General features: G+C 46.9%; 1 protein-coding gene across 5 annotated transcripts in view; it reads right to left on the bottom strand.

Moving 5' to 3' along the window:
- Nucleotides 1-1,636: 1,636 nt before the first annotated feature.
- The window catches only part of COG6 (component of oligomeric golgi complex 6), a 39,004-nt gene continuing 26,785 nt past the window's right edge, over nucleotides 1,637-13,855 (bottom strand). For 2 of the 5 annotated variants that reach the window (XM_016143839.2, XM_016143840.2), the window contains 6 exons: nucleotides 13,451-13,582; nucleotides 12,975-13,142; nucleotides 10,323-10,430; nucleotides 9,209-9,262; nucleotides 6,425-6,504; nucleotides 3,657-4,635 (listed from right to left, as the gene is read on the bottom strand). In XM_016143839.2, coding sequence (XP_015999325.1) covers nucleotides 4,488-4,635; nucleotides 6,425-6,504; nucleotides 9,209-9,262; nucleotides 10,323-10,430; nucleotides 12,975-13,142; nucleotides 13,451-13,582 — 690 coding nt within the window. In that variant the 3' untranslated portion in view covers nucleotides 3,657-4,487. The other 3 variants (XM_036228949.1, XM_036228950.1, XR_004953426.1) reach the window with 3 other exon arrangements.

Below are 13,855 nucleotides of genomic sequence, written 5' to 3'. Positions count from 1 at the left end.
AGTCCAGTGGGTGGAGGCGTGGGGCTCAGTACTGCAGCCAGACGGCAGGCTAGGTGGGTTCCCCACAGGACAGGATGCGAGAGCCACACCGGGGCCTCCCCTGGGGCTCGGGAGGACTGCATGAAACGTGCTCCAGAGCTTGCTGTCCGCCTGCCACCTGTTCCTGCGGGGCTTCTGGTCCCACACCTCCACCCGAGGGTGCCTGGCGGGCACCCTCATCCAGGCTGGGGCCTTCAGGGCCAAGGCGACTTCTATCACTTCATAAGGGACAGAGTGTCCTTGGATTGTTTTGGTTTGGCGCCCAGGCCTGCAGGTGTGGGTTCTGCAACCCTGAGTGTTTCTGATTACTGACTCAATCTTTGCTACAGGTCTATTTAGTTTCTATTTTTTCTTGAGTCAGTTTAGATAGTTTGGGTCTTTATAGGTATGTGCCCATTTCATCTGCATTATCTAATTGTTGACATATAATTATTCATAGTTGTTATTCTTTTAAGTTCTGTAAGGTCAGTGGTAATGTCCATTCTTTCATACCTGATTTTAGTAATTTGAATTTTTTTCTTGGTCATTCTAATTAAAGGTTAGTCAATTTTTTTTTATCTTTTCAAAGGACCAGCTTTCCTATTCTATATTTTTACACATATATTTAAACACATTTCCACATGTAAAACTCAATGGTCAGCACACCCAGTAACTGAAATAACATTATTCTCAACATGACTGAGCAGGGGACCCTGCTAGAAGTATCGTATACGTGTCTTTAGACACTCGTCTGTATGCATAATGTGGTTAGCACTCTCAGAAATAACACTCTTCTCAATGGGCTGCGTAAAAAATTTTTTGAAACATCTTTACATCCATGTTCACACACATCTCCACGTGTTACAGAATGGTCGGCACGATCATTCACTGAAATAAAACTGGAATTTTTCTGTTTTATATTTCCTGCACATGTTATAATCTTTACTTCCTTCTTGATTTATTTTGCCCTTCTCTTTCTTGTTTTTTAGAGTGTAAGATTGGGTTATTTCTTCTTTAGTGTAGGCTATAAATTTCTCTTAGAGCACTGTTTTGGCTGCATCCTATAAGAACCTATGGTATGCTGTTTCATACTAAACTTTCATTCACGTTTTCTCTAATTTCCTTTGCGATTTCTTCTTTGACCCACTAGCTATTAAAGAGCATGCTATTCAGTCTTCACATATTCATTCTCAAGTTTTCCTTTTATTCATCTCTAATTTCATGTCACTGTGGCTGAAGAACATTGTGTAATTTTAATCTTTTTAATTTTATCGAGACCTGTAATGTGGCCTAACGTGGTCTGTCCTGGAGCCTGTGTAAGCACGTACACCTGAAGGAACACGTGCTCTGCCGTGGTTCGTGGCGTGGTCTGTTAATTAGAAATCTATTAATTCTAACTGGTTTGTAACGTTGCCCAATTCTTCTATTACCTTGCTATTCTTTGTTTTGCTGGTTGCAGTTACCATCTAATATCCTTTAGCCCCGAGAACTCCCTTTAACATTCATTTAGGGCCGTGATCTTTTAAAACTTTGGTGATTATCATAGAGTGTGGCCCCTAGTGGATACTTAATAAATGTGATTAGTAATAAGAGTAATGAAAAAGCTGGCTAACATCTATTAAATTCAAGCAAATTTTTAAAACTTTTTTTAATCGTGACATATACACGTGAGTTCATCTAACATAAACTTCAAAGAATAATGAAATGAACAATCACATACCAACGAATCAGCGTAAGAGGAGAAAATTAGCAACTGCAATAGATCCTGTGTCCCTCCCCAGAGACAACCCCGAACTGTGTTAATCATGTCCCAAATGTTCCTCATATCTTTATAACACGTGTATTCAGGAATAATTTTAACTTTTACTTTACGGTTCTGTAAGTGAAATTATATTGTGTTACTGTGATTTTGATGATGTTGTTCAGCATGACATATTTGGAAACCATCCTTTTTAAGTAGAGTATTCCATTAAACGGACGTATCTAAGGACAAATGAGCTCATAGCAGTCAGGAAAGGTTATACCTAGGTGACAACCCCTGAGAGAGTAAAAGAGACTCTAGGACCAAGCCCTAGAGTACGCTGACTTTAAAAATTTATAAATAGAAGTCAAAAAACCAGGAAAGGAGTCAAAAATGTCTGTGGCCAGTGAAATGGAAGGAAAACTAGCAGAAAGTGGTGTCATGGAAACTTGGAAAAGAGAGTTTCAGGCAGAAGTTTCTAGAATGCTGCTGAGAGTTCAATAAGGTTAACAGAGAAGAATCCTCTTGATCTGACGACACACGACGCTCTGGCGATCTCGGCGGGGTTAGCCCAGGTGTGCGTGGTGGTGAGGGGCTGACGCCATGCTGGGGCACGCCAAAGGCACGACGGCCGTGGGTAAGCAAGCATAAAAGCCAGCAGAGAAACGCAGTTATCAGGATCTGGGAGGTACAGTGTTTTTAGAAATGTCCGACACTAGAGCATCGTGTGCGCTGTTGAGAATAACCCTGGAGGGAGGCCTCGGGTCTCTGATGAAGCAAAACGAGGAGAGAAAAGCCTCTGAGAAGGCGAGAGAATGGCATCCGGAGGACGAAGGAAGGAAACAGGCTTCACCGTGGAGGGACATTGTCCCCAAAAGGAAAGATGGAGAAGCTGGAGAAGATGAAGGACGTGCATCTAACAGCTTCCGTTTCCTCAGTGCATTGTAAAGGGCATGAAGAATGGGTGGGAAGGCGAGTTCACCGGGGGACAGGGGAGAACTACAAAGCGATAGTGAGAGCCATGTGAGAGTGTGACCACGAACGTACAAGTCAATCGACCCACGTGTGTGATTCTTCTCAGGTCACATTCACCTGTGCAAGTAACGGCCCAGAGGAAACAATATGGAAAACCGCGACTAGAGGTCTCTGCCTTTCCTCCCTGAAGGAAAGGCTGGCACGCATCACCTAAGGTTGTACTTACGCCGCATCGGGACAGTTCAGCATGCAAACTCTGAAGTCCGTGGCCAAGACAAGTGTTACGCTCGCTGACGGATTAACACGATCTTTCATTTCGGCTCGGTCCTCAGGCTCCCCCGCCTCGGCCTGCTCGCCCGTCTTCCCACGGTGTTCTCCGTCGGGGCCTGCACGGTGCTTCCTTTGCTCACGGTACATTTTCTAAAAGCACTTCGATGAGACGTATAAAAATACTGCCATTATTACTGCTCTAGAAATAGTTTAACATTTTATTTGAGAAAACGAAGTAAAAAGCCAAATACATTTTTTTCCCTAGAAAGCAAATTCACTAATGATAAGGTAGCAATCTTTTCTCACAGAAATAAATTATTAAAATTTAAGCTCTTGATATACATCATATGTAAATCCTTTATATATACAAACTGAGAAAGACTAACACAGACTTATACCAAAAGACAATCTTATAATCATATTAATGTATACACATAAATTTCAGATAAATGAACAAGCTATGTTCTGTAAATACTATATATTTGTTATATAAAAATTAATTTCATCTTACTACTTTTCAAAATATCTGAACCTAGACAATTTTCCTTATGCCTCATTTTTCTCATTTATATTTTAGGGACTTCTTTTTATAGATTTCCCAGAAATTAAGATATTTTGCTAGTATGATATCCTCAAAAATCTCACCAACAAAATCATAGGAAACACACGGAGATTTATTTTTTTAAAAACAGTGATTTTGAAAATTACAGATAAAGTTCTAAGGTCAGAGCCCAGACCATTCTTCGTCAGGGCCGCCCCGGAGACGGACGCCGAGCATTGCCACCTGGCGACCGCTGCTCCGCTGTGGCCGTCGTGGGTGAGAGGGTCGTGCTCTCTTTGGTTTGAACAACAGATAAACGTCCCTGGTTGAACTGAGGTCCCAGCCTGTAGGACAAACACCGACCTCTAACGTCCGGCCTCGCGTGCAGCGCAGGGGCCCACTCACCCCGCACCCGCCCCGGGGGCTGAACCTCACCACGGATGTGGCCCGGGCGCAGAGCGGGGTCCACCCCGCTCCAGTTACTACTTCCCCCCCTTTTTTAATGATCTAAGTTTCTGCTCCTCAGTTCAAGGCCAGCTGCTCGCATTAATAACTAATGAGAAAGCAAACGAATCTGTAGGAAGAGAGACGTTTATTAGGTCACATCCTCAGACTAATTCCTAAGTTTAATTTTTTATGCAGTTAATTTAAAACTAATCTTGTGAAGACAAGCCCTTGCATCTCTTGGACACTGACATTCCAGGACAGAGGAGACTGCAGGGCTGGCAGGTGGCCAGCAGAGGACAGACCCCGTCCCCCGCGAGCAGATACAGAGCGACGCTACCGCCGGTTGACACATTATTTCCACATCACCGAGACCGAAGCGAAGCAATTACTGGGACTTCTGCTCGCATGACGCAAAGAAAACTGTAACCATCAAACTTCGGAGCGAAGACGAACGGACACACTGGAAACCTTGCGGCCGCGGCGTCGGCGGCGCGGTCAGGAGAGGAGCGCCCGCACCTGCTGCGGCGGCCGGCGCAGGATGCTCTCCGGCTCTTTGTACTCGTTGGCGGGATTCATGACCGCGGCGTGCACTTCGCTGTAGGCTCTGCAGACCAGCTCTGTGGACTGCCTTATGATCTGCTCTCTGCGGACAAGCAAAACGGGAAGAGGCTCTCTGAGAACACCGGGAACTGTGGAGGGCTCCATTTTCGAACCAATGCGTTTCATTTGCATGATCATCTCAGATGCTATTAAAAAATTACAGTAATGCTACACGAGTTACTTATCCCGGTCTCGGGACGAAGCTCTTTGTTTATCATTTGCTCATTAAGTCGCGCCCGCTAGTATGTAGGTTGTGCTCTGTTCGCTGCTGGATCTGGGCGAGGACGCTGCCTGACGTGTGGCGCAGAAGCGGGGCCCCGCCTTCGGTGCACTGCTGCGCACACGACTGATGACAGACGGAAGGGACCAATAACACAAAGGGACAGCCTTCCACATGGGAGGAGACCCTGGCGAACAACGCCTCCAGTAAGGGGCTAACATCCAAAATACGTAGAGAACTCACACGACTCAACAATAAGAACAAAATGAATCCAGACTGAAAAAGGGCAGAGGACTTAAACAGACACTTCTCCCAGGAAGACATACGAATGGCCAACAGACATGTGAACCGATGCTCGACTTCACTGGCTATTGGGTAAATATTGAATTTTAATTAAATTAGGCGGAAGGAAAACATACATTGTTTGATATAGGAAAAAATCTGGGGTTGTTTAAAAAAGGGCAATTTCAAAATTATAATAGAGCAGAGTAAGAGAACGAGATGTTAGGAAGGGAAACACTAGCGGCCGGTCCTGTGATGAAAGGCGCCTTCGCGCGCGAGAGACTGGGCCTGAGTTGAGTCCTTAGCGCTTCCACCTCGGAATCACTGACCCGGCCCTTCCACCCGCCCGGGCACGCGCGCTGTATCATGCTGCGCTGCGCTGCAGATGATGCATTTTTTACCACCTGGAGGCAAGACCCAGCGCCAGAAAAAAGGACGACGACTCGCTTCCCTGGGCTGGCCAGAACGAGCCCGCAGCCCCGCCGAGGTCTGCCTGCGGCGCCTCCACTGGTGGCCTCGCCTCCCAGACCTCTCGTCGCCCGGTCTGTCCTGCCCGGCTCAAGCGACGTGACACTGCCTACGGCGAATCACGGCATTTTCACGAATGCGCATTTCTCCGCGCACTTAAAATGATAAGAGAAACAGGTTTCCGTGAACTGAAACTAGTGCTTTAAAAAACGTATCTAACCAGAAAACAGCGCGGGGCTCGTCCGGTCCGCACCGACTCTCCGCGTTCTCACACTTTGTCACTGCCCGGCGACTGCTATGTACAGTCACCGTACTTCGCGACATACACGCTTTCCCCCCGACTTTCACAATAACTAAATTAAAAATGTGTCTTCCGGCTTTCCTCCCCAAACTACTTTTCTTGCTGTTTCCTACTTCTGTCAATGGCATCGTCGTGGTCCACCACCTTGGTTCAGGCCCTAATGAACTCTTACCTGGAGGACACAGGAAAAAAAAAAAAAAAGGTCCAAAACAGTCTATAAAGTAGCTCATGTGCACTGCGCGAGGAGTGTTATTGATACTCCATGTCATTCTGGCACGTTCGTTAATACGGGAAATTTGGCGTTGTGGCTATATAGCTCTAATTATATTCATGTTAATTAAAAAATTCATTCACTAGAGTTTTTGGAGCTGCACACAGGCGTGGAATAATCACAAACAGGGTGAGGTCAGACCTCTCAGAGACGCTGCAGAAAACAAGGCTGAGAACCATGGATCTTCAATGGTGAATCTTCTCCTGAACACTTTTTTTTTCAAAGAAATGTGGTTGGTATTTAAAAATATGTGATTCTTTACCGACTAACCGCGACTAAAATATACTTACTTCACAGTGGCACTTAGAAGGACGTCCAGCTGTGGCATCAACAGCTTGTCTGGGGCTGACAGATAGCGATCGAACTGAACCTAAATGCACAGAGAATGTAAAACACAAAGAGTGTTTATTTGCTGACTAGTATCTCAAACGTGACCATGTGTTTTAAGGACTGACTCTTAGGCAAAACCTCATTTTCCAAAAAGACTTCTTTGTGATCAAAAGGAGTTATTTCTTAAACATTTTACCTAAACGCCCTACAAGTGCCAATTTTAGTGAGAATCAGCAACATCTACTTTGAAAGTTCCAAATCTAAGCCATTCACCCTAATCTTCCTCACACCAAGCTTTTGAGTAATTTACAAAACGTCGTCAGATTGCAGGTCTGCCTTACTTCCTTAAATCGACGGAATTTGTTCATTACTCATTCATCTCTTCATTCGACTAATGCTTACCGAGCACCTACTATTAGCAGGGTACTACATCGGGTAATGTAAACATAACTGTGAGCAAAGGGGGGCAGTCCCTAGCATTGCAGAGCTATGGCCTCACGAGGGGTAGCAAATAATAATGTAAATAAATAGATATTTATGAACTGTGTTAAATGCTATGAAGAAACAACCAAGGAATTATAAAAGCATAAATCAGGAGGACGGACCCATCTGCGTGCCTGGCAAGAGCATCTACGAGGGAAGGGCATCTGAAGGGAGACCCTGAGGTACACACACTGGGCGCGTGAGTGTGCAGTGGGGGTTCAGGCCGCGGGGCAGCAGGGATGGAGGCGCGAAGACAGAATGGCTAATAGTGTAGAACTTGTAAGCTTTTTAAGAATTTTAATTCTTACTGGAAACCACTGAAGGAGGAAATAACCTGATTTAAATTTTAAGAAGCTAAATCTGGCTACAGCAAGGATGGAAGGCGGGGCGGTGATGGTAATGACAGCAAAGAGGCAGCTTCTGCAGCTTCGCGGACGCCAAGGGCAGCACAGTGGACAGAAGAGGAGACATTGGAGAGAAAGAGGGAAAACGTCAGCACTTGGCTAGCGACAGGATGGGGGGACCGACTCCCGGGCTTCGGGTCTGTGTGATTTCATTCCCGGCACTACGGTTCACGACTGCACTCTTCGGACGGTCACTTAGGCGTGCGCGAGCTGCGGCCCTTACTAGGCCACGTCTGCTTTCATCTCAGCTCCTCGCGCGATGCCTAGGGAACCGCAGACGCTTGGTCCGCACTGCTGAGACAGCGGCCGGGCAGGACGCTACGGCCACTGCGAGTTCAGGACACTCGCGGGGCCTGGGGGCGGGAGCGGGTTGGGGGCAATGAGGAGGCGTCAGCGGCACAGGTGCTGAGCTGAATGAAGCGTCTCTGAAGTATCCAGGTGGAGGAAAAGTTATACTAAAACGATGGGTCACGTTCAAAACTCGATCAAGACTGTTTCTTTAGAGAGGCACAAGATATTCAATTAATTGTTTTTAAAACTTAAGGCAAATGAGAATTTATAAAAAGATTTAAATACATTTGTGGGCTGACATCGTGGCCTGGAGATGTCTCAGGGAGAAGGGGAACAGAGGGAGGAAACGCATCCACTGAGTGAAACTTCGGGTCGCTGATCCTGGTGCAGACATGTCCTCATTCTGGGGGATAAGTGCCTTAAAGTGGAATTATTAGGTAGTATGGTGCCTGTGTATTTAACTTTCTAAGAAACACCTTTTTTTCATAAATCTACAACTTATTCATTTTCATTGATTTTTATTTGCATTTTTCAGGATCAAATCTTTGCATTCCCAAGTTTTTACTGTTGTTTGGTATATAGAAGTTACCTCTACGCACGTTATCTTTCATCATGACACAATGTTCCTTGTTTATCCTATTTAGTGTTTTTAAAATCTACCTTGTCTAACATCAGCATTGTCAGCTACACACCCTGTGTATTTCGTAGGTCTCCTGGGCCTGTCCCTTTTATTTTCAGTTAAATTTAGCTCTGTAAGGTGACAGACGAAAAAGGCATCTAAGAGAACTACTTACTGAAGCTGAACCGCTGTGGTAGTGAGCGCGCGTGCCGAGACCCCCCAGAACAGGCGTATAGCACAGTACTTAAGAGCGAAGTCCTGGGCTGAACGGGGATCTTGGAAGGGTTAAGTAATTAACGCACGACACTCGGCATGCGCCGTACTCGTTGCCGGCTGTCATTCCAGCTGTCATTTCGTACCGCTGGCATCACCGCCACTACCAGTGTCATCGTCACGAAGCTTCCAAAGGGGACCATCCCTGAGGGGCACGCGCGTGCCATCCAGCTGACGGGCACGCACACCTGCCGAGTGCACACACGGAGCTCGCGCGGACAGGGGCGCAGGCAAGTCGTCACTACACGAGAAGGGGATGACATGGAGGTTCGGTGCGACACTCAAGAGCAAGGCATCAAGACTGGGATCCAATCCCAGACGTCGCCTCGGGCGCAGTCCAGACCCATAAGCTGAGGACCGCTGACGGATGTGGCCTAACAGCTGTGTCTGCCACTCCGGTTTCTCCCCCAGGTAGGAGTGAAACTCTGAAAATGAAGCAACCCTACACAGGAAGTACGAGGCTACGAGGGCGAGGTGGACTCTCACTACTAATGCCTGTCTTGGTCAGGCCTCCTTAGTGAAGGGGTGCACGCGTGATCAGCGCTGGCCCCAAAGTGAATGCGGCACATCACGAGATAAACACCACCCAGGACAAAACGATCGCACGGGAAAAAATTAAGAATAACGTTCCACACGCGGGAAATGCATAGTGGAATGCTTTCCTATGCGCTTACCATTGCAGCCTTCAGTGCCACGGAATCTAAGTTGGGCAAATTAGCCAGAGCACCCTAAAAAAACAAACGGAAAAGGCAAAACCAAGATGTAAAAAAGGTGCCGTGAGTTCCAGTTCATTCGTGAATGACAGTCCCTTAGTGGATTGCCTGAATTGGTTAATTTAGCTTATTTCCAGAGAATTCAAGTGCCATCTCTTCAACTGCAATTAGAGCAGGGGTCATGATTTGTTCATTTTTGTATAAATAGCGGCAAGGCACTCGATAATACTGGAGAGAGTGAGAAACACACACACATTTATTAACAATGGAAATATAAGGACATTTCAGATTTACTCACAATCGAGGGAAAAACAGCACCAAGGCCCTTGAAACGGCCGTGAGACATGGATGTCTTAAGAGTTTAAACCCTGACTGTTCTAGATAGTATAAAAATACAAAACTGGTTCCTCCTGTAGAAATATGCTTGCTACTTCACCAAAAGAAAAACTTTAGAACTTGTGAGTTTTAAGAACTTCACTTAAGAGTTCCAGGCTACGAGACGTTCTTCACGTTAACGTCATCTGAGCGCGCTCGTTGCTTTCTGGAGAGGGCCACGCGCGTGGTTTTCTAGGGGTGCTGCCCCTCCACGTCTGTTTCTGCTGGGGTTCCGTCCTCAACCAGGCTATGCGCTGGCCCAGAGGTATTTACCTTTCCAAAGTAACACCACGATTCGCTGAATTAAAAAGGGGGTGACTGCCATTTACACAGTAATACACGCATTTAATCAACTGATAGTAAAACAGGACTTGAAAGTTTTTCAGGATGAATATCCTTTATATATAACACTAAGTTTTGTATATTTTCATTACTTTTAATCTAAACTGTAGTAAAAAAAAAAAATCTTCCTATTCTGGGGCACTCTACTGTACGTCAGGTGCTCATCTAAGGACGACAGGCATTATCTCACTAAATCTTGGAATAACCCTATGATCCACCTACATAACCTCCAATCTCTGAGGAAAGTCACTTTTCCAGTGAAAAACAGCTGTTAAGTGGCAGAGCTGAGTCACCAGCGTCCAGCCCCAGAGCCCACACGCTAATCGGGAACACCCACGTGCTCACCTGTTCGGCTTACCTGTTCAGGTTTGTGTTGCTGTATGGTGTTGTAGATAGAGCTCAAGCCTGCTCTGGTCAGCACGTAAGAAGCTTGCTCATTTATCAGCGTGTCCAAATGTGCTTCGATCTACAACGAAGCAGAGCAGGAAGGTGGTTTGTAAGAGGCGAAGGCGGACGCAAGCAGCCGTGGGCTCTCCGGCTCTGGGCTCTTCGCCCGTCGTCACGGCGCGCTCCTGACAGCGGCCCCGGGGCCGGGCCGCACAGGACTGCGTCCAAGCAGGGGCGCCTCCGTCCCCGACCGAGGAGGTCCTTGCACAGACGGGCGAGAAAGCCTCTCTTTACCGAAAGACTCCAGGACCAGCCGCTGGTCAAACACCGTGAGCTGCCCCTCAGTGCGTTTGAAAGCTGGTAATAAGCAAAACACAAACGAAAACACTAGGAAACAACGACGGTGGGAAGCAGAGCACTCAGAAGCCCCTGGCCTCCCGGCTGCTCGCCCTCCCGGCTCGCGGGGCCGACCAGCCCGCCGTGTGCTGTCGTGGGCATCCCGCCGGGGCAGGCGCGCTGCGTCCTCCCGCAGAAAAGCGGGTGTGCGACAAGCAGGGCAGAGCTGACGACCCGGGGAGGGTTGGTGGAAGCTTTCGGGCCCAGGAACCGCCGGAGGCCCGGTTGGCGGAAACGGCCTGAGTGTGCGTCCCGGCGGCGAGCCGGCCTTGGCTGGGGAAGCCACCCCACGCTGCGGGAGAAGGGCGCCACGAAGGGGCTGCCTGGGGGTCGCGTGCTCCCTGCGGAAGGGGTCCGCTGCAGCCCCACTGAGCATCCGGAGGTCCCCCCCAGTTTGTTGGGGACGGCACCGTGCACGAGACACTGCTGGTGCCATCTGACCGCTTGTCCTGTCCAGGCGACACCGATCACTGAGCCCTCCTCCTAAAACGCTCACAGCCGACACACAGGAGGGGGCGGGCTGAGCGGAAACCCCCCTGAATGAGAACAGGTGCCTGGCCCTGAGGCGACACTACTCAAAGACAGAGTGGAGGCCCAAGAACGTGCGATTAGTCCTGCCTGACTAGACCTACTGGGAACCGGGGAAGGACGAGTGCGCAAACGCAGACGCACAACGAGAGGGTTATGGGTAAGAACCAAATCGGCACCGGGGAAAAAAGGGAGAAAAGTAACACAGGACGAACATCAGAGAACAAGACTGAAGGGGAGAGATTTAAAAAGAAATCAGAAGGCGGATTCAGGAGACAAAGCCAACTAAGGACAGGAGCTTCGGAATATGAGAAGTAACACTGGAGAAGTACTAGTTAAAGAAAACAAAAATTTATTGATCAAAAGAAAGGTTGGAATCTTCACACAGAAATGGCTCTGAAAAGTCCACGATGGAAACGGTGTGAATAGAGACGTACCAAAGAATGTCCTGCGGAAATGTATGAACTCAAAGGCAAATCCGCACACGCTTCCTGGGGGACAGGCCAGCTGAGCACAGACGGGCGGGCAGCAGGCCGGCCTGCGCGCCACTCAAACCCTGCAAGCAGCTCCGTGCGAGTGGAGGCAGCATGGCAGGACTACAGGAAAGGACTGACAATCAAGGATCGTCTGTCTACTCAGCAAGGGCGACTGTCACGCTAGGGCCGAGTAAGCCGTGCCCGCCACGTCCGTGTCCCTGAACTGGCAGAGTCCTCTCACACAGACTGGCTGCCCATCGACGGGCACTGGCCAGCAGCCTGTCGGCCGCACAGCACACGCACACGCAGGAAGCTCTCACAGCACAGTGGGGCCGCCACCTTCAAGGGCAAAGTCCAGGGACGGTTTCAGAAGCGCAGGGAACTGGTGTTAAGACAGACTAACGAACACCTGATATAGGTGAATAGCTTGAGAAAAGATTTAGGAAAATGGCAGAATTTGGAGATGAATTAGTGATAAATACAGTAAAAACTAATAATTAAAAAATTTTATTAATTCTATATAAAATAAAAATGCAAGGAAAATTAATCATACTTCATTATATTTCTTAAAAAAAAAGGAATTAGAAATTAGAAAATACCACAAATTTAGATCAAACTCACTTCTCAAAAACCTAAAAACTTTACAAGTGTTCATACACTTGTGATAACACAGATCAGAGTTTTTAGAAAATTGTATCTACCAAAAAATCACTATTTCAAAATCAGAACTTAAGAATCTGGTAAATGTTATAAAAGGTTTCTTTTAGTCATTTTACAAACTCTTAAGTGACAGCATTTGGTCTAAGGACCAGAGTGACCAGTATAACAAACTGCAACGTTCTGCCTAACACTGGTTTATACACAGTAAAGACACGTCTCTCTCTGCAACGCCCCGCCCTGGACGCACAGCTGGAAACGGGCGCGTCACCCACGGTTCAGAGCCCGGGACCGCGCCCACAGCGAGCCACTCAGACCCATCGGAAAAGCTTCGTCCACCACCTCATGCCACGGTCTGACCGCCATGTCTCACCCATCGCGTACTGACTTCTCCAAACTAAAAGCGAATACTGAACGTGCGTGCATGCAGGCGTGTGTGTACACGTGTGTGGCCTTCCATCAGACAACAAGGGATTTAGAGGAATCAGGTCAAAGCCAGTTAACTGAGGTCACATACAGAATAGAGATTCCATTGCAGTGAGCAGCCATTTTAGGGCAAAACGAACCTGAAACTGTAGCATTTCCAGCCGCCTGTCAGTGAACTCGAATAGAGCGAGTGTTGTCTTCATCATATACAGTGAGTTGACCATGAAAGTGGCCATGTCAGCTGTACCTAAATTGCTGGCTGATACAGTGCACATCTGGAGGAGAGGGTCCAAGACACACGATAAAACCTGTAAATGAAAAATAGTTTTTACTTCCCGATCAATGATAGAGGCCTGGGTTCATGAAACTGAGAATGAATGCCAAACGAATTGGAAGGGGGCTAACTTACAGACGCACATAAGATTAAGTAGTATTAATCATAATAGTTTTTAAAATGAGAATAATTGAATATTTTTAAAGAGAACTGGTTTAATATTTGAAGAAAAAATCAATGAGAGGAATAGTCAAACTATATGGGTCATAAAATGCCAGAATTTCAACATAATGTATAACAGAGTAGCAACAGGCAATGATTAAAAATAAATTTACAACGTACTTGCACAAAATCCGCCTGACGGGCATCTAATGGTACGACTGAAGAATCGTGCGATGCCAGCACTTCACGCAACAGCGCGAGCGTCTGATTTAATGCAGAGCTTGGTCCAAGGTCGGGTGGCGGGAGTTCAACCTAAGATAAAATATGGTTTACCCACTGCTGATACGTTTCCACTATATTGTAACGCATAAACAAATGCTGATTCACAGTAAAATAATACACACAAAAGATGTAAAGCGCTGCCTGACACATCAGACAACCAATAAGGCATCAATGGCTTATTTCGTCAACACAGAAAGTGACGCAGAAGTTTTGTTAGATTATTTCAGAATTAATATATCACAATTAGAAGAATTTGTCCTTCTAAAATTAAAAAAATTGTGAGGAAACTTGGTGGTCTTTAAA

Source organism: Rousettus aegyptiacus, unplaced genomic scaffold (assembly GCF_014176215.1).
Source record: "Rousettus aegyptiacus isolate mRouAeg1 unplaced genomic scaffold, mRouAeg1.p scaffold_m13_p_11, whole genome shotgun sequence".
Lineage (NCBI taxonomy): Eukaryota > Metazoa > Chordata > Mammalia > Chiroptera > Pteropodidae > Rousettus > Rousettus aegyptiacus.
This window is presented reverse-complemented; position numbering and strand designations above follow the sequence as displayed.